The 20025-nt window shown below is 51.8% G+C and overlaps 1 protein-coding gene across 3 annotated transcripts in view; it reads left to right on the forward strand.

Annotated features, from left to right (window-relative positions):
* Window positions 1–20025, forward strand: part of DCHS1 (dachsous cadherin-related 1) — a 123752-nt gene that overhangs the window by 29636 nt on the left and 74091 nt on the right. For all 3 annotated transcript variants that reach the window (XM_075125415.1, XM_075125418.1, XM_075125422.1), the window contains 5 exons: window positions 8023–8211; window positions 8602–8833; window positions 15328–15564; window positions 15935–16954; window positions 18190–18377. In XM_075125415.1, coding sequence (XP_074981516.1) covers window positions 8023–8211; window positions 8602–8833; window positions 15328–15564; window positions 15935–16954; window positions 18190–18377 — 1866 coding nt within the window. The remainder of the gene's footprint in view (window positions 1–8022; window positions 8212–8601; window positions 8834–15327; window positions 15565–15934; window positions 16955–18189; window positions 18378–20025) is intronic.

Genomic DNA, 20025 nt, shown 5'->3' on the forward strand with positions numbered 1-20025 from the left:
CCCACAGACACACGGTCTCACCCTGGCTCTTGTTATTGTGATACCCACATTTTTCCCACCAGTGGACATGAAATATTCTCTGCTAGCATCTCTGATGAAATGTGTTAAATTTCCTGTTGCAGGCTTCTAGTGTTTGCCAAGTTTCAGAAACATACTACAATGTGGGTATCACAATAACATTGTACAGGTATAACTTTCGTGGTTCGTGTGTGAACCTCCTTATTTTTCCGAATATTTTCCAGTCTTGAAAAAGCTCCACTTGCCTTCCCAATTCTTGCTTTCATCTCCTTATGGAATTGTCCATCAGCACTGACAGTGCTTCCAAGCTATATTGTTATCCGGAGTTTCTGAACCCAAAGCCCTTAGTAACTTTTACTCTTGGCGAGGCGGTGGCAGGAAATAAATCAATGGGGACACAGCTGTCTGACCAATAGATGGTTGACACAAGCAGTGTAATACAAGAGTGCTTTCACTTAACACTTTATTTAGTCTCAAGCATTTACATCTGCAACAGGTTAATTAAACACCCCAAATTACCCTCAGATTAATATTTACTCAGGGTCTTGAGGAGGTCTTGAGTGAATAACTGTAGACGTGTAGTGGCTAGCCTTCCATCTGCAGAGGAACCTGAGAGGTGTCAAAGCCTTCAAGTGTCCACCAGTCTCAGATTTCTTCCTCTTTTTATATCCAATTTGTTAGTATTACACAGCTTGTTCATCAAAAAACAATAACTGCTGAGCAGAAGCTAAGTTAAGTGCGGAGTTTTCCAACCTGTAGTTTTCCAGCCTATCAAGCAAGGAATTTTCTATCAGTTAACCAGCTGTATTTCACATAGCAATATTTAACTATTGCCAGACTTTCCATCTTGCAAAACCGCATGCTCCAGCAAAAGCTCAAGTCAGGAGGGCAGAGGGTCATGTTTACTCCTCGTGGTCACTCACTTCCCCTCCCCTCCTGGTCTATTAGTTGTGCTAAGGCTTCAGAAATGTTCATTCTAGCTCCTTTCAGTGACGAGCATATGTCACGGAGTGCACAGGCTGGGTGCTCTGGAACCGCTCTGAATGAAGTCAGACAGGACCCTCTGTAGTGTGACTCCCCCCCAGGGCACACTCTCACTAGGGCAAGACTCCTTGGCTTCAGTGCCTCCTTGGGTCTGACCTTGGACCGTTCAGCACCTCTGTTCCATACCAGGAGCTCCCCACAGTGAGTCAACCTGGATAGGACATCTGGTGAAGCCTTACGCACCTCCAATGGGGTCACGTACCCCAAACTTCATAGTTAGCAGTGACGCTGAGCCAGCGAGGTAAAACAGAATGGTTGATTAGTTGTCTAGAACACAGCATAGAACAGATCTTGTTAGCACAGAAATTAGGAAGTTACAGCAAAGTCCATCTTGGGGGTGGGGGAGAGCTCTTCCCACAAGGCTCCCCCCGGGCTCTCCCCCCAAGTTCCAGCCAGGAGACTGACCAGCTTCAGCAGCCAAGCTTCAGTCATGCACACCTGCTCTCCTCCTTCCTTTGTCTCTTTCCCAAGCAAACAGAACACCCAACCTCCATCTCTTACTTTGTTCTCCAACACCTCCAGCTGATTCTTGCAGAGAATGGGCCCCAACCATCAGTTGCCAGGCTACAGACTGTCAGCAATTGTCTGTGCCCAGGCAGCCAGATGGCAGTCACAGGGGTCTCTGCAACGATCACACAGCCTTGTCCCACCACCTAGATACTTGAATAACACATAGGGGAAACACATGCAGTATTCAGACAAAACATTAAGAACATTCCCACTCTGTCCCAGCATAACAACTGTGGGCAGTGGTCCAGGCATGTTACTGGGCTCTGAGCTCCAAAAAATCTCCCCCTCCTACAATATGGCCTGATTAATGCGTTTGTAGTCTTCCCCATCAGTTACATATGTACCATCATTGCTAACTCCTCTTTCAATGACTGTGACTTTCATTTTCTTTTGACTGATTTTGAATCCTACTGTAGCATCCTCACATATGACATTGATAGTAGTCTTTTTCATGGCATTGTCATCTGTATCCAACAGAATAATGTCATCTGCAAAGTGAGATATTTCCTCTACTCCACAAACTCTTGTATCTTCCTCTGATGTTACTCTTCACATCATGTAATCTCCCACAGTGCAAAAAAGAAGAAGCGATAAAATGCAACCCGGCTCTACTCCAGTGATGATATCAAACTAATCCATTCTCCACTTACTGTCCTTACACAGTATTCTGAAACTTTCTGTAACATCTTGACCAGTGGCACTATCTTTCTAGGAAGCCCATATTATTGCAAGAACTTCCATAGTGATTCTATGAATGCAGTTGAAAGCTTGAAATCTATGAAGTTCAAGACTAATCTTCTCTGGTAGGTGAGCCATTTCTTAGTCAATCATCTCCAGGTAAAGATGTGATCTACACACAATCTTTTCAGTCCAAATCCTGCTTGCTTATTACGCTTTTTCACCTATAACCAGTTTGATTTGGTTCAATAATATACTAGAGAACACTTTCCCATGTGCTAGAATCTTTTGTTCCCTATGTAGGTAATGTGATAATCCCCTGTTTATACAGCCGGATCCTGCTGTTTATACAGCCAAAGCTCATCTTAGCCCTTTCAGCCATAGCATTGCACTGGGAACTTGTTGTGGTCACTGATTATCCATCAGGACCCCCAAATGTTTTTCAGAGTCAGTGCTACCCAGCATAACTTCCCCCATCCTGTAAGTATGGCCTGCATTCCTTATTGCTAGATGTATGACCTTACATTTGTCTGTATTAAAAAACATATTGTTTGCCTGCACTCAGGTTACCAAGTAATCCAGATTGCTCTTTATTAGTGACCAGTCCTCTTCATTATTTACCACTCCCCCAATCTTTGTGTCATCTGCTGCAAATGTAACAATAATGATGACACTTTCTTCCATTTTTCTGAGAAAAATGTTAAATACCATAGGGCCAAGAACCAATCCCTTCAGGACCCCACTAGAAACCCACACACTCTATGAGGATGAGTATAAACTGGCATGAATACATTTAGGCTGGAAATTAGAAGAAGGTTTCTAACCACCAGAGGACCACGGTTCTGGAACAACCTCCCAGTAGGAGTAGCAGGGGCAAACAACCTAACTAATTTTAAAATACAGCTTGATAAATTTATGAACAGGATTATATGATGGAGTTACCTGTAATAGCAGGACTCTGGACACAGCGATCCAGTCCTGTGTGCTATGATTGCTCATTTAGATAACATTTAATCCACTGGATGTGTGCCAAGCTGTATTATGCTGGAAGGGCACGAGACCCCACCAGTTACCCTTACTCTGTGTTAAGGGGCATCTGTGAAGTGTAGGAATGAGGGGACTTTGTGGGCATACTGCACCACCTCTTGGCTAGCAGCTCTGCCCTCCACCTGGTCATCCCTGGCCCCAGTAGGGCTGGAGTGGCTGTGCAGAGGGAAAGTGGTAACCAAGGGGCTGTGAGGGGTACATTTATCAGCTGGAGGCCCAAGAGGGAGGGGAGGCACACTGCAGATGCTCTACTCCCCTTTGGGGGCTAACGGGGAAGGGATTCTGCACAAACCTGAGACCATCCCATGGAAATGACACCTGAGCTCTGAGAGGTGTGAACTGACCCATTTTCTTCCTAACCCCCTCACAGTCTACCCCAGTTTCTGTTGTGGAATACCAACAGCTCCCTATGCATGGTTTCAGAGTAACAGCCATGTTCGTCTGTATTTGCAAAAAGAAAAGGAGGACTTGTGGCACCTTAGAGACTAACCAATTTATTTGAGCATGAGCTTTCGTGAGCTACAGCTCACTTCATCGGATGTTTTTCCACAGAAGTGAGTTGTAGCTCACGAAAGCTTATGCTCAAATAAATTGGTTAGTCTCTAAGGTGCCACAAGTCCTCCTTTTCTCCCTATGCATGTGGCTTTTAGAGCACTTTGAAACTTAAAAGAAGCTCATTTTGTTAGTGGCTGTTTCTTGGGAACCCTTGCTCAAATGACTCCACATTTGCACCACAAGCTCTACTCCAGCTCCTGATATGGCACCACAGTTTAAGGCAATTTACATATGCATTTTGAAAATTATAAGCAGCTCATTTTGGGGGAGGGGCTGTATATCTGAAACTGTTGATGAAATGACCAGTTTGCACCACAAAATCTGCTTTCATGCTGCAAAGTACCAGTTGTCAAGACAACCTCCCTGTGCATGTGGGTTTTAAAGCATTTTGAATATTAACAATTAAAACCCTAACATGTTGATATCACATGATTTTCTAAGGGCTGTTCTATGTCGGGAACCCCTTGGTAAACAGCCCCAAATTCGGCTCACTGACACACCCCGGAACCCCACTGAGGCAGAGCACTTTACAAGCAGTCTGAGTCAGCATGTGGATTTTATAGCACTTAGAAAACTTGGCTGTTAACAGTAAGCAACTCTCAACATGTGCTATTATGGTGCTACTCCCTCACTTTAACAAGCGGGTGAATATTGAGTAGGGGTAGGTAGATGGTATGACCTCTACAGGTGTCATGAGTGAGACAGTTACTGAATACTGTGTCCTGTTTTGGGCTTCAGAAAAGAAATACAAGAATGAGCAGCTGAAGTCTGGAAAACCTGCCTTATAGTGAAAGACCCTTAAAGGGCATGGCTACACTGGAAACTTCAAAGCGCTGTCGCAGGAGCCGTCCCGAGGCAGCGCTTTGAAGTGCGAGTGTGCTGGGAGAGAGCTCTCCCAACGGTAATCCACCTCCAAGAGGGGATTAGCTCCCAGCCTTGGAGCTTGTTTACACTAGTGCTTTAAAGTGCTCTTATTTGCTGCGCTCAGGGGGGTGATTTTTCACATCCCTGCGTCAGCAAGTTAGAGCGCTATAAAATGTAAGTGTAGCCAAGCCCTAAAGGAGCTCAGTCTATTTAGAGGTGACTTGATCACAGTCTACAAATACATGCATGGGGAAGAGATTTCTGAGAGCAGGCAGCTCTTTAAGCTCCCATACAAAGGCTGAACAAGGTGCAGTGGCTGAGAGCTGAAGCCAGACAAATTCAGACTGGAAATCAGCTGAAGGTTTTCATCAGTGAGGGTAATTAACCTTAGACAGTTCGTCCTGGGGCATGATGGATTCTCCCTCACTTAAAATCAGTAAATGGCTAGTGGATAGTTTTGCTAAAAGACTTGTTCTGGCTCAGCCAGGCATTCTGGGCTGGATGCAGGAGTCACAGGGTGGGATTCTCCAGGTGACACAAGTGCTCAGACTGGCTCATACTGTGCCTCACTTTTGCCCCCACTGAAGCAGCTGGACCTCACACCCTCTGTCCAACACATCAGCGTGCTGTGTAATCTCCCCAAATCCAACTGGCCATGTCACCCCTTCTCACAGCCTGCTGTGCTCTGTCCACTTGTCCCCCATGTCCCTCACCCAACCTGCCATACTCTGTGCATGCCTGCTGCTGGGAGCCGCTTTGCTCCAGGAGCTCCTTGCTTTATGTCCAGTCCCTCCAGTCTCCAGGATGGACAAAACAAAAGAGCAAGGGAGTGGAGAAACAGGAAAAAAAGGAGTGGAAAGTGGGAAGAAGATGGGTGGCTGCTCCAGAGCTCATGTTGCCCGCAGCTGCATGGATTCTGTAGCTGGTGGCAGGAGAAGGGGATCCTGTTACATGGGACTACTTCCAGCAGCTGGAGGGGCAAGGGGAGTAAGATGGGAGGGAATGAGTTCCCTATGAAATGCACACAGGGCGCCAAGGAACCAGGCTCACAATGTGGGGAAGTGCTTGACTACTCCAGTGCAAGCCTCTCTCAGTAGGGAGGCCTGTAGGGAGTCAGACAGGAGTGCTGGCCGTTGTGGGAGCTCCTGGATACTCCAATCCCCTCCTCTCCCACCAAGACGTGTTCTAGGGTGAATGGCAGGAGAGGTGGTGGGAGTAGGGCAGGAACTCAGGTTCTGGAGGGAGGGTGAAGCAGGGGGCACTGTAGGGAGTGGGGTGGGAGCTGTGGCTGGTGGGAGGGGTCAGCATGCAGCTCTGTAGGGAGTGGGGCAAGAGTGCTGGGCGGGGGCTCCCTCTTACTCTAGTCTTAACCTCCCAGCAGGATAGGCAAGTGGTGAAATTGCTGCTGGGGCCTGAGCTGCCTGAGGGGCTGACGTGTGACCCAGGTTAGGAGGCTCCTAAGAGCTGTTCGCAGCTCCCAGCTGGGCCCTTTCCCTGGCGCTCGTCTATGTTCCTGTGCTGCTTGCTTACGGGAGCTGAGGCCGCAGCCCCAGTGTGAGCAGGAGCTGCAGCAATGGAGCGTGAACTTCACTTCACCCGGGCCTGTCCCAGCTGCCTCCTTTTCCGGGGTGTATTCTCCCCTCCGAGCTCTCAGCAGGGGATGAGCCCTGGGCAGCATCCCCCGGAGGGGATGTTCTGGGGAAAGGAGCTATTAGTGGCTGACCTGGAACTGCAGGGAACTGGAGGGATCTTGGAGAAGCCTTCCCACACAAAGGAGAGCCCAGGATAATGGGCAGGAGCCTTGGGTTCAAGGAGCAGGGTCGGAACCCCCAGGTGCCCCTGATGCTCTGGCAATGCTGGCTCCCCCTGCCCCTTCGCCTTCTTTCCGGGCCCAGCAGTTGGCAGGGCCAGGCCTCCTCTCCTGTCCCTGCCACAGAGAAGCTCAGCGCCAAGGAGTCTTTCTGGAAGTTGTGCTGTAGCCCAGCTGGGAGCAGGTGGGCAGGGTGTGCTGGCCTGCAGCTCAGCCTGTCCCTTAAGCCTGTAACAGCCGGCTCCTCACTGCAGCCCTGGCCAGAGGTCTGGGAGTGCTGGCACTTGGGGCCCTGACAGCAGGATGGGATCCTGAGGTGCTGGAGGGATGTTTCCAGCCCCTATGTCCCAGAGAGCACAATGGGGTGCTCAGAATAAGGCTGACTCTTCTGTCCCTCTTGAAGTTGGGTCACTTGCAAAGAGACCAAGAAGAGGACCTCTGGGCCCCGGCTGCAGCACCAGGCCCCCCAGCAGTGCTGCAGGGGAATGTCCAGCAGGAGAGGGCAGTGGGAGGTGCTGGCTGCTCAGTGGAAGGTGAGGAGCAAGGCCGGGCTAGCTGCTAGCCCTGCAGCATCTCTGGTTTCCTTTCCCATTCCCAGGAGAGGGTGCATGCTGATGAGGCTGGCTGAGGGGGAAGGAGGGTCCTGGGAAACACAGGCTCCATGAAAAGGCTGAGAATGGTGGGGAGAGCAGCAGGTGAGTGCCAGCCTGTTCAGCACTGTGGGACAGGCTCGCATCCCTCAGGCTGGGCTTGGGAAAGGGCACTGGGGTAAATCTGTGGAGCTCAGCCTCTCTGCCCAGTGGCCTTTCCTGGGGCAAGTCCCAAGACCATCTGGGCCCTGGACAGCACAATGATGGGCACAGAAACAGCGTCTAAACTGAGAACATGAGTAGTAACGGCCTGACCCATGGCACCTCCAGCAGCACAGCAACCCTTATTGCTGCAGTGGGGCCAGCTCCGACTGAGGGCAGAAATTCCCGTTACTGAGTCCCCACCCCACTTCCTGCAGCATCCCAAGTGCGAGCACTGACTGCAAGGGGAGAGCACCTCTGTCTGAGCCCCCTGCCTCCAGTTTGCAAGGCGGGAAGTGCTCCCACCATCCCTTGAAGAACACTGCACTGAGCAGAGTAGCTGCTCTGATCACCTACTGGGGGGGGGGGGGGGTATCAATTTACCTATCCTTGGTGGAATATCTGAGTGCCTCAGTATCTGTAAAGTGTTTACCCTCCCAACCCCCTGTGCAGCATCCCCACTGTATAGACAGGAACAGCAGCCCAGAGAAGCTGTCATTCGCCTGTGGTCACACAGACAGATTTTGGTGGTGCATGGAATTGGACCCGGGCTTCCTGAGTCCTAGCTTAGCCCACTAACTGCTGCCATCCTGCCTCCTAGGGCAGAAGGTCTTGAGCTGCCCTGGGGATGGCCGGAGGAGCTGGGCCTGGCTGCTGGGCTCCAGCCCCACTGCTGCTCCCACTGACATAGAGCCTTTCCACCAGATCACAGCCACGGATGCAGACAGTGGTCCCTTCGGCTCCCTCTCCTACTCCATCGGCTCTGGCATCGGCAGCGTTGTCCCCACACAGTTCAGCATTGATGAGCACACTGGGCAGCTGTGCACGGTGCAGGGCCTGGACCGCGACGAGGGGGCCACTGCCTATGACTTCACTGTCACTGCTGTCGATGGGGTGAGCACTGATGAAAGCAGGATGGGCCCTGGGGGAAAGGGCTGAGTGATGGGGGATGGGCCAATGGGGAAGGAGGCTGAGTAATGAAGGAAGGAGGTCATGGGACGATGGGGAAAGGTGGGATGGAACTAAGCAGTGGTGCAGGGGCAGCTAGGCCCTGGGGGTTGTGAGCAATGGGGCAGGGGCTGCTGGGCCCTGGGGGGTGCTGAGTGATGGGGAAAACGGGGGATGGGCAAACGGGGAGTGAGCAATTGGGTGGAGGAGGGAGTTATGCCCCCAGCCTAGTACTATTCAGAAGGTTATCCCTGTCATCCCATCCTCCCAGGGCAATGAGGGCCTCCCAGCAGCCCAGCCCTGGGCAGAGTTATGCCTGGTCCTGTCCTCCTCCAGGGCGGTCTGAACTCCATGGTGTACGTGAAGGTTTTCCTGGAGGATGTGAACGATAACCGTCCGGCATTCTACCCACTGGAGTACGCAGCCAGCATCAGTACACAGAGCATGCCGGGCACTGCCGTGCTGCGTGTCATGGCCCACGACAAGGACGAGGGCCCCCACGGGAAGGTGACGTACCACATTGTCTCAGGGAACTCGCCCCCTCTCTTCTCTCTGCACAAGGACACAGGTAAGAGCCCTTGGCGTCCTGGCCAGGTTTGGGGATGGGTGGGGGGAAGGGAGCTTCCCCAGGGTGATGCTCAGTCAGCCGCAGACAGAGGGTATGGGGGGATGTGACACCTGTCAGTGTTACTGTACAGCATGCTCATCAGCTCCACAGAAGGGCAGCCCCACCACCCACCTCTCTCCTCAGTCTTCCCCCTCCCCTGTTTCCACTATCCCTCCCCTCCCTGCTTGGCCAAGGGTGCAGGGCGGGGGTGAGGGCTGGGGGTGTGGGCTCTGGGGTGGGGCCAGGGATGAGGGGTTTGGGGTACAGGAGGGGGCTCAGGGCTGGAGCAGGGTGTTGGGATGTTGGGAGGGTGCAGACTCTGGGAGACAGTTTGGGTGCAGGAGGGAGTTTGGGATGCAGGGTCGCAGCAGTGATTACTGCAGCTCTCAGGAAGTGGCCGCCAGGCCCCTGTGGCCCCTAGGCTCCCCTTGTGCCTACAGGCACTGCTCCCGCAGCTCCTATTGGTCACAGTTCCTGACCAATGAGAGCTGCAGAGCCAGCACTGGGGCAGGGGTAGCACACAGAGCCTCCTTGGCTGCCCATTCGCCATGGGGCTGCAAGGACCTGGCAGCTGCTTCCAGGAGCCGCATGGAGCTAGGGCAGGCAGTGAGCCTGCCTTAGCCCTAGGCCCCTGCTGCACAACCAACAGGACTTTTAATGGCCCAGTCAGCGGTGCCGACCTGAGCTGCCAGAGTCCATTTTCAACCAGGCATTCCAGTTGAAAACCGGATGCCTGGCAACCCTATTCCCTGCATTCCTGACCACATTGATTGGGCCCAGAAAGGCTCGATACCCATGGCCCATTCCCCAGGGCCCTCAGCACCCCCCCCTCCACCCATGGCCAGGTCCCGGGCCCTTTCTAGCCTGAACTCCACCCCTCTCCCCTTGTGACATTATTAACATAATCTGTAACCATGTAGATCACTGTTGCAACCACTGTTATATATTTGCAGCAAATATTGTACAAAGGTTGTCTTGTGAGGTGTCTATGGGAAGGTTATGATTTGCTGGTTATAATTATGCTATGTGTATATGTGTATCAGTTTTGTAGTTGAAGTTATGAATATTGGCTCTATACTGTCTGTATTTCAAACTTATGCTATGCTTCTGGGTGATACCCCAGACAAGTTGGTGTCAACTTTGCCTAGCCTGTTTGATGGCCCATTAAGGACCATCAGTTATACAATTGACCCGTTGAGAGAAGGCAGACACACCTTGTGACTCAGCAAGGTATGCGGGGACCTGCCTATTGGACAGAACTCTAAGGTTTTTCTATGCCATGTGCTGGATAGCGTGTCCTTGGGACAAAGAAAGCGAAGACCACATGGCAAGAGACTATAAAAGGGTGATGTCTCATCTCCATCTTGTCTTCAATTCTGCTTCTTGCCTCTGGAGAAACTTTGCTACAAACTGAAGCTCTGAACAAAGGACTGAATGATCCCTCCCAGCTGTGGATGTACTCCAGAGACTTGATTTGAACCTGCAATTTAATCCATCACTGCTACAAGCCTGAACCAAGAACTTTGACATTACTGTGTCACGGAGTCCCCGGGCGATGCTCTGGAACTGCTCCCTGCGAAGCCAGGCAGGACTCTGGGGAAGTCTCCTTTCTGTGAGCAGACTGTCTTCAGGACACACAGCTCACACAACTTCCACCTTCCTGGGTCTGACCTCGAAGCATTCAGCATCCTCTGCCCCTCCGTGCGCTTCCCCCTGTGACGATGTGACACAGCAGGGAGTGGGGAGTGTTGACCTGGGAATGTGCCCTGGGGATGGGAGACCTGAGAGCCTGTCCCCTGAGCCAGGAGGGGGAGAGGGAGGTGACACCTCTGCCCAGGAATGCGAAGAGAGGCCGCAGAAAGGAACCTGCTGGGTGGGTTTAGTTTCAGTTTGGGGCTGGGTGGAGGAACACAAGGAACCCCAGGGCTGGGGTCTAAGCTCCCTGCTCCCCCAGAAGGACTTGACTGAGGGGTCCTGGTTGTACCCCACAAGCTCTGTTTTGGACTGTGTTCCTGTTGTTCAATAAACCTTCTGTTTTACTGGCTGGCTGAGAGTCTCAGTGAATCCCAGGAAGAGGGGTGCAGGGCCTGGACTCCCCCACACTCCATGACACCCCCAGCGAGTCCACCCAGGCGGGCTCCTGGGGAAGCCAGAGGTCCCTGCACCCCAACTTCACAGTCAGACGTGACTTTCAGCCAGCCAGTAAAACAGAAGGTTTATTAGAAGGAACCCTCAGCTGAGTCCATTTTGTGGGGCAGTGAGCCAGACAACCACGTCTGCACTTTACTTCATGTGCCCAGCCAGCCCCAAACTGACTCTCTCCAGCCCCTCCTCCTCTGGGCTTTGTCCCTTTCCCGGGCCAGGAGGTCACCTGATTCCTTTGTTCTCCAAACCTTTAGCTCTCACCTTGCAGGGGGGAAGGGCCAGGCCATCAGTTGCCAGGAATCATAGAATCATAGAATATCAGGGTTGGAAGGGACCTCAGGAGGTCATCTAGTCCAACCCCCTGCTCAAAAGCAGGACCCATCCCCAATTAAATCATCCCAGCCAGGGCTTTGTCAAGCCTGACCTTAAAAACTTCTAAGGAAGGAAAAAGAAAAGGAGTACTTGTGGCACCTTAGAGACTAACCAATTTATTTGAGCATGAGCTTTGAGATGCATCCGATGAAGTGAGCTGTAGCTCACGAAAGCTCATGCTCAAATAAATTGGTTAGTCTCTAAAGTGCCACAAGTACTCCTTTTCTTTTTGCGAATACAGACTAACACGGCTGTTACTCTAAGGAAGGAGATTCCACCACCTCCCTAGGCAACGCATTCCAGTGTTTCACCACCCTCCTAGTGAAAAAGTTTTTCCTAATATCCAACCTAAACCTCTCCCACTGCAACTTGAGACCATTACTCCTTGTCCTGTCCTCTTCCACCACTGAGAATAGTCTAGAACCATCCTCTCTGAAACCACCTCTCAGGTAGTTGAAAGCAGCTATCAAATCCCCCCTCATTCTTCTCTTCCGCAGACTAAACAATCCCAGGTCCCTCAGCCTCTCCTCATAAGTCATGTGTTCCAGACCCCTAATCATTTTTGTTGCCCTTCGCTGGACTCTTTCCAATTTATCCACATCCTTCTTGTAGTGTGGGGCCCAAAACTGGACACAGTACTCCAGATGAGGCCTCACCAATGTCGAATAGAGGGGGACGATCACGTCCCTCGATCTGCTCGCTATGCTCTTACTTATACATCCCAAAATGCCATTGGCCTTCTTGGCAACAAAGGCACACTGCTGACTCATATCCAGCTTCTCGTCCACTGTCACCCCTAGGTCCTTTTCCGCAGAACTGCTGCCTAGCCATTCGGTCCCTAGTCATAGAATCATAGAATATAAGGGTTGGAAGGGACCCCAGAAGGTCATCTAGTCCAACCCCCTGCTCGAAGCAGGACCAATTCCCAGTTAAATCATCCCAGCCAGGGCTTTGTCAAGCCTGACCTTAAAAACCTCTAAGGAAGGAGATTCTACCACCTCCCTAGGTAACGCATTCCAGTGTTTCACCACCCTCTTAGTGAAAAAGTTTTTCCTAATATCCAATCTAAACCTCCCCCACTGCAGCTTGAGACCATTACTCCTCGTTCTGTCATCTGATACCATTGAGAACAGTCTAGAGCCATCCTCTTTGGAACCCCCTTTCAGGTAGTTGAAAGCAGCTATCAAATCCCCCCTCATTCTTCTCTTCTGCAGGCTAAACAATCCCAGCTCCCTCAGCCTCTCCTCATAACTCATGTGTTCCAGACCCCTAATCATTTTTGTTGCCCTTCGCTGGGCTCTCTCCAATTTATCCACATCCTTCTTGAAGTGTGGGGCCCAAAACTGGACACAGTACTCCAGATGAGGCTTCACCAATGTCGAATAGAATAGTCTGTAGCTGTGCATTGGGTTCTTCCGTCCTAAGTGCAGGACCCTGCACTTATCCTTATTGAACCTCATCAGCTTTCTTTTGGCCCAATCCTCCAATTTGTCTAGGTCCTGTATCCTATCCCTGCCCTCCAGTGTATCAACCACTCCTCCCAGTTTAGTATCATCCGCAAATTTGCTGAGAGTGCAATCCACACCATCCTCCAGATCATTTATGAAGATATTGAACAAAACCGGCCCCAGGACCGACCCTTGGGGCACTCTACTTGACACCGGCTGCCAACTAGACATGGAGCCATTGATCACTACCCGTTGAGCCTGACAATCTAGCCAACTTTCTACCCACCTTGTAGTGCATTCATCCAGCCCATACTTCTTTAACTTGCTGACAAGAATACTGTGGGAGACCGTGTCAAAAGCTTTGCTAAAGTCAAGATACAATACATCCACTGCTTTCCCTTCATCCACAGAACCAGTAATCTCATCATAGAAGGCGATTAGATTAGTCAGGCATGACCTTCCCTTGGTGAATCCATGCTGACTGTTCCTGATCACTTTCCTCTCATGTAAGTGCTTCAGGATTGATTCCTTGAGGACCTGCTCCATGAAACAGGGTGTTGGCCATTCTCTGTGTCCAGACCCCTGCACACCCCTGCCCTCTAGGGCTCTGCAATGATCATGCCCCCTTATCCCCCACCTAGATACTTAAGAACTGCATAGGGAAAACTGAGGCACCCCCACAATATTCAGAGGAAACATTAAGAACAGTCCCGCTTCGTCACATACTGTATGTAATTGATTCCATTTAACCAATTCTAGCGCTCATCTATATCTTTTTCCTTTTATGAATAAACCTTTAGATTTTAGATTCTAAAGGATTGGCAACAGCGTGATTTGTGGGTAAGATCTGATTTGTATATTGACCTGGGTCTTGTGCTTGGTCCTTTGGTATCAGGGGAACCTTTTTCTTTTACTGGAGTCTTGGTTTTCATAACCATTCATCCCCATAACTAGTGGCACTGGTGGTGATACTGGGAAACTGGAGTGTCTAAGGGAATTGCTTTTGTGACTTTTCGGTTTTGCCCACTGGCTAACGATGTCTTCTCTGTTTGGCTGATTTGGTTTGCCTTGGTGTGCAAAGGAACCCCAGCTTTGGGCTGTAACTGCCCTGCTTTAAGCAATTTGTCCTGAATTGGCACTGAGTTGTGTCCCACCAAAGCCAGCATCTGCCCTTGGTGGTACACTTCTGAGAGGACCAATTCAGGACAAATTGCTTAAAGCAGGGCAGTTACAGCCCAAAGCTGGGGTTCCTTTGCACACCAAGGCAAATCAAACCAGCCAAACAGAGAAGACATCGTTAGCCAGTGGGCAAAACCGAAAAGGTCACACAAGCAATTCCCTTAGACGCTCCAGTTTCCCTGTATTACCACAAGTTTTATTCATAAAAGGAAAAAGATATAGATGAGCGTAAGAATTGGTTAATGGAATCAATTACATACAGTAATGTCAAAGTTCTTGGTTCAGGCTTGTAGCAGTGATGGATTAAATTGCAGGTTCAAATCAAGTCTCTGGAGTACATCCAAAGCTGGGATGGGTCATTCAGTCCTTTGTTCAGAGCTTCAGTTTGTAGCAAGGTTCCTCCAGAGGCAAGAAGCAGGACTGAAGACAAGATGAAGATGAGACATCACCCTTTTATAGTCTCTTGCCATGTGGTCTTCGCTTTCTTTGTTTCTATCCAGCACATGGCATAGAAAAACCTTAGAGTTCTGTCCAATAGGCAGGTCCCTGCATACCTTGCTGAGTCACAAGGTGTGTCTGCCTTCTCTCAACGGGTCAATTGTATAACTGATGGTCCTTAATGGGCCATCAAACAGGCTAGGCAGAGTTGACACCAACTTGTCTGAGGTATCACCCAGAAGCATAGCATAAGTTTGAAATACAGACAGTATAGAGCCAATATTCATAACTTCAACTACAAAACTGATACACATATACACATAGCATAATTATAACCAGCAGATCATAACCTTCCCATAGACACCTCACATGACAACATTTGTACAATATTTGCTGCAAATATATAACAGTGGTTGCAACAGTGATCTATACAGTTTCAGATTATGTTAATAGTGTCACACCCCTCCATCCCCCCAGGATCAGCGGACTGATCTCCCCACAGCTAGTGCTGATGTAAACGGGGCCAGGTTCACTCTCCCCCTCCAGCCTCTTTTGGCCTTTCTAGGACAGATGGGTCGAGGGCTGAATACAGGGGGAGGGGAGAGAAGGGGAAGGGAGTAGGGTCTCCTCAGACCCCTGTAGAGAGGGGCTGCCTCTCCTTGCTCCCAGATGTAGCCCCCATCTCCCTTCCTTCCCCCTCTGACCTCTGGAGCCAATCTCTGGGGTTGGCATCTCTCTCCCTTGGTTATTCCCAGGCACGTGGCTTGTTTCTACATCCCTAGAGCAGGGAGGGGAGGTGAATTTCCTGCTGGGGGAGGGGGACACAGTGTTCAATCCTGTAGCGCTTCCCCTATCAGTTTCTTTCTCTTCCAGGTGTTGTGTCCCTCTCATGGTCCCTGAGTGGCAAAGCCAACACGCTGGTGCAGCTGGTGATCTCGGCACGGGATGGGGGGGGCCTGTCAGCCCAACCCAACGCCCAAGTGAACATCAGCATCGTGGCTGGCACAGTCTCGCCCCCTGTCTTTGAGCAGGCACATTACTTCTTCACAGTGCCTGAGAATACGCAGCAGGGGGCGAGTGTTGGGGCCGTCCGGGCCCATAACCCCCCAGGTATGGGCCCATTGCAGCCCCAAAACCATGTTGGGCCCATGTTTCCATTTCAGGGGTCCCACGCTCCTGCCCCACTTCCCACGGTGCCTCCTGCTGGTATCTCCCCCATAGCTAGCGGCCTGCCCTCCCCCATGGTGCCTCCTGCTGGGAGCTCCCCTCATAGCTGTGACCTGCCCTTCCCCATGGAACCCCCTGCTGGGAGCTCACTCCCACAGCCAGTGCCCTGCCCTCCCCCATGGCGCCTCCTGGTGGAATCACCCCCCACAACTAGTGGCCTGCCCTCCCCCATGGCTCCCCTTGCTGGGGCAGGCTGGGGGAGTGAGCGGAGTGCTTCTCTCACTGTCCTTGCTCTGTATTCCCTTGTCCCCAGGTCACTCTGATGACATCTTTTATTCCATCTCCTCGGGAGATCCCCATGGTTATTTCTTCATTGACTCCAGCTTGGGACAGCTCCGCACCAACCTCCCTATCGACCATGAGGTCCAGGCGGTTCTGGTTCTGGACGTGCAGGCCCGGAGCGGCTCGCCGCCTGCCTACAGCAACACACAGGTGAAGATTTCTGTGTCAGACGTGAATGACAATGCACCAGCCTTCCTGGCCCCTTCTGACTCCATCCTGCTGCCAGAGGCCACAGAGGTGGGGGCCACTGTCTACACGTTGCAGGCAGAGGATCGTGACAGTGGTTCCAACGGGCAGGTGCATTTTGAGCTGGTGTCAGGTGGGGACGGCATCTTCAGCGTGGAGCGCTCCTCTGGGACAGTGCGTCTGGTGGGGGCATTGCAGTACGAAGCCAGTGCCGCCTATGGCCTAGCCATAGTGGCCCGGGACAGTGGTGTGCCCCAGCTCAGTGCCACTTTCACCCTGCTGGTGCACGTACAGGCAGAGCACGACCACGGGCCCATCTTTGACACACTCACCTACCGTGTGGAGGTGCGGGAGGGCACGCCTGTCTCCACTCGCTTCCTGCAGGTGCGGGCCCTGGGCCGGGATGCTGGTGCCACGCCCCTCACTTACCACCTGCGTGCCGATGGCGACGCCGCTAGCTTTGCCATCGTGCCCGAGAGCGGCTGGCTCTACGTCAAGAGTGCATTGGACCGGGAGACGCGGGACCTGTACATGCTGACAGTGCTAGCATCTGCAGGGGCAGGCAGCACCAGCAGCGAGGCCAGGAAGACGGGCACCAGCACAGTGCGGGTCAGCATCACTGACGAGAATGACAACAGCCCCCGGCTCAGCGAGGAGCGCTACTTCTTCACCATTCCCGAGAACCAGCCACCAGGCAGCAGGGTGGGCAGGGTGACAGCCAGTGACCGGGACACAGGGCAGAACAGCCGCCTCACCTACCGCCTCCTCCAGCATGACCCCAACTTCCTCATTCACATGCAGTCTGGTGAGAGACCGCATGGGCGAGAGAGAGCCCACCGAGATCCGAGTGGGCATGGAGGGGCCTGTGAAGCTCAGCAGGGGGTGACTGTGAGGGTAGAGCAGTGCTGGCCCCAACATGGCACTAGGGGGTGCTGTGCTTCAAGGAGGGAGGTGAGGGTAGCATCATGCTACCGAGTCTAACTCCTGGGTCTGAGAGATACCAGAGCCATCCCACAGCAGAGTGCTTTGTCTGGGATTGCCATCCCTCCCACAGAGCTCTCATGGCACGGGTGGTGCCAGCAGCCCTTCAGGCAAAGCCAGGCCCATCACTGAGCTACTGCAGCTGCAGATATGACTGGTGGGGTGGTCCCGCTTTCCACCCGCCCAGCCCAGAGCCCGGTGCTCAGGTCAGCAGGGCCCAGCCGGAACACAGGTGCTGAGATTTAAGGAAGCTTGTCAAGAGGGATATATAATGGGCCCAGGGGTCGTGAAAGGGCGTATGCACAAGGATGCGTTGTCGGGGGGGGTCACACCTCAGGAGGTGTGTCGGTGTCACCCTGTCTCACAGGAAGTTAGAGCTCACACCCCAGACGAGGGTCAGGGCATTAGGGGTCACACCCCATAGGTGGGTCGGTGTCACCGTCTCACAGGAGGTGGGTCGGTGTCACCCCGTCTCATGGGAGGTTAGAGGTCACACCCCAGAGGAGGGCCTGATGCAGCTGGCATGGCTCTCTTGTCATCAGCGTTAGCTCTCCTGCCCTGACCTGGCATCTGCCTCGCATCATGGTCCTTGATGGCTGGCACAAGGGGCCATGGCTAAGTGGGGTGCAATAGGGGACCCTTATGCAATTTCAGAGAGCAGCTCTAACCGTGTTCCACCAACCCCAGCTGGCTCCCTTCCCACTGCCCTTTCCCCATGGGCCCTTGTCCTGTCCCCACCATCCCACGGCCACCTCCCTCTCCATGGCCTGCTCCTTCGGGCAGGCTCTCTTCCCCCCCTCCCTCCTCCCAGCCCATTCCCAAGGACTGTGACTCCATCCCCCTAGTCCAGGGCTATCTCTCTGCCCACAGTCCATTCCCCTGGGCTCTGTCCTGCCTCGCACACTGGGGCTCCTCTCTTCCCATGAAGAAAAGGAGTACTTGTGGCACCTTAGAGACTATGGTAGACAGTTCCCCATCTGGAGTTGTCTCCCTGCTGGGAGTCTCCCTTGGGAGCTGGCTCTCTGGGAGCTGAGCTGTGTCCTTGCTTCTCCCTGGTAGGAGAGCTCACTGCCAAGCGCAGCCTGGACCGGGAGCAGCAGTCAAGCTATCAGCTGCTGGTGATCGTGCAGGATGGGGGGACGCCACCACGCAGCGTCACGGGCACCGTCTATGTCACCGTGTTGGATGAGAATGACAATGTGCCAGCTTTCCTTCATGTGCTGGGCGGGCGGGAGCTCCTGGTGCAGGTGAGGGGGGCAGGCAGGCACTTCCACTGCAAGTTGTGAGGGTGGGAGCTTCATGTGCAAGTTGTGGGGTCCAGAGCCCTCAGTACAGATTGGGGGGCAGAGCTCCCAGTGCAGGTTGTGGGGGCCAAGAGCTCTTGGTGGGGGAGTAGAGAGCCCCTGTGCAGGTTGGGTGTGGGGAGGAGGAGAGAGCCCCTGTGCAGGTTGGGGTGGGGGGAGGAGACAGTGTGGGGAGGAGGAGGAGGGAGCTAATTCCTTAAGTACTCTAAAGGCATGTCTTCACCAGCAAAGGCGCTTTAATGAGGCTGTTTAGTCACAGCACTGGACTGGGAGCAGCCTGGACCGGGAGCTATAAAAAAACCACCCCCAGAAGGGGAGTAGCTACCTGCTACTGTCTACACTGCCACTTTACAGCGCTGTATCTTGCAGCGCTCAGGGGGGTGTTTTTTCACACCCCTGAGCGAGACAGTTGCAGCATTGTAAAGTGGCAGTGTAGACAAGGCCTAAGATAAATTTGATCAGGCCTTGATTACTTGAATAATTCTAACTTATCTACATATACTGTCACCTGTTCTTTCCATATTTTGACTTGTGTTCCTTCCCCCTTGTTAATATTGATTGTGTTGAGTATCTGGTCACAATTAATGTCTTTAATGCCTATTTCACTTCAGTCTTCACTAAACACCTCAGCTTTCTTGATGTCATCAGTTATTAGCTCTCCTTCCCCACTGAACAGAAGACCTATACTTACCTTTGTCTTTTTCTTGCTCCTGATGCGTTTAAAGACACTCTTCTTGCTGCCTTTTGATATCCTTTGTTAGGTGTTACTCATTTTGTGCCTTAGATTTTCTGATTTTGTCCCTACCTGCTTGTGCTACTCTTTTGTACTCCTCCTTAGCAATTAGTCCATGTTTCTACTTTTTGTAGGATTTCTTTTTGATTTTCAGATAATTAAAGAGCTCCTACCAGTTCTCTGAGTTTGTTAAAATCTGCTGCTCTCACTCCTTCCTTTCTTTAGAATCATGAAATCTATCATGATGATGAAGTTCACTGCAGCAGTTGTTGGCAGACTGTGGCTTCTTCTGCTGTCTTTTCCCTGAAGTCTTTTATTTTTAAGAACCCCAGAAAGCAGTATTGGGTGTAATAGTCCATCCTCTCATCATTTTGTCCACCAATAGCCCTAATTTCTGACACAACAATTTTTGATTCATTGATTTCCAGTCCTCTGCTCCTCCTATATATCATTCATAATCTTGACACAAACCTTGAGTGGTATCAGTGACACCCTTTCTGTACGGACATATTCAGGCTTTCTGTCTCTTTTCCCATCAACATTTGTGGTTATAGGTTATTGTGGCACTTTATAAAGTTTCACTCAGTCTTTACTAAGTTGAACTCACAATTAAGGTACATTTGTAGGCCTGGTTATCACTACCGGGCCTTGCTTAGGAAGACAGTTGGTTCTGAGGTTTGTGCTGTAGGGTGGGGATTACGGGGGCCTGTGCTGGGAGGAGTGTGGAGTGTTGTGAGGTCTGTGCTGGAGAGATGTGGGGGTCTGTGCCGGGAGGATTATGGGATCTGTGTGCTGGAGGATCTGTGGGGGTGTGTGGTGGAATGAGGAATATAGGATCTATGCTGGTGAGGGGGATAT

The sequence above is a fragment of the Caretta caretta genome, chromosome 1, assembly GCF_965140235.1.
Source record: "Caretta caretta isolate rCarCar2 chromosome 1, rCarCar1.hap1, whole genome shotgun sequence".
Lineage (NCBI taxonomy): Eukaryota > Metazoa > Chordata > Testudines > Cheloniidae > Caretta > Caretta caretta.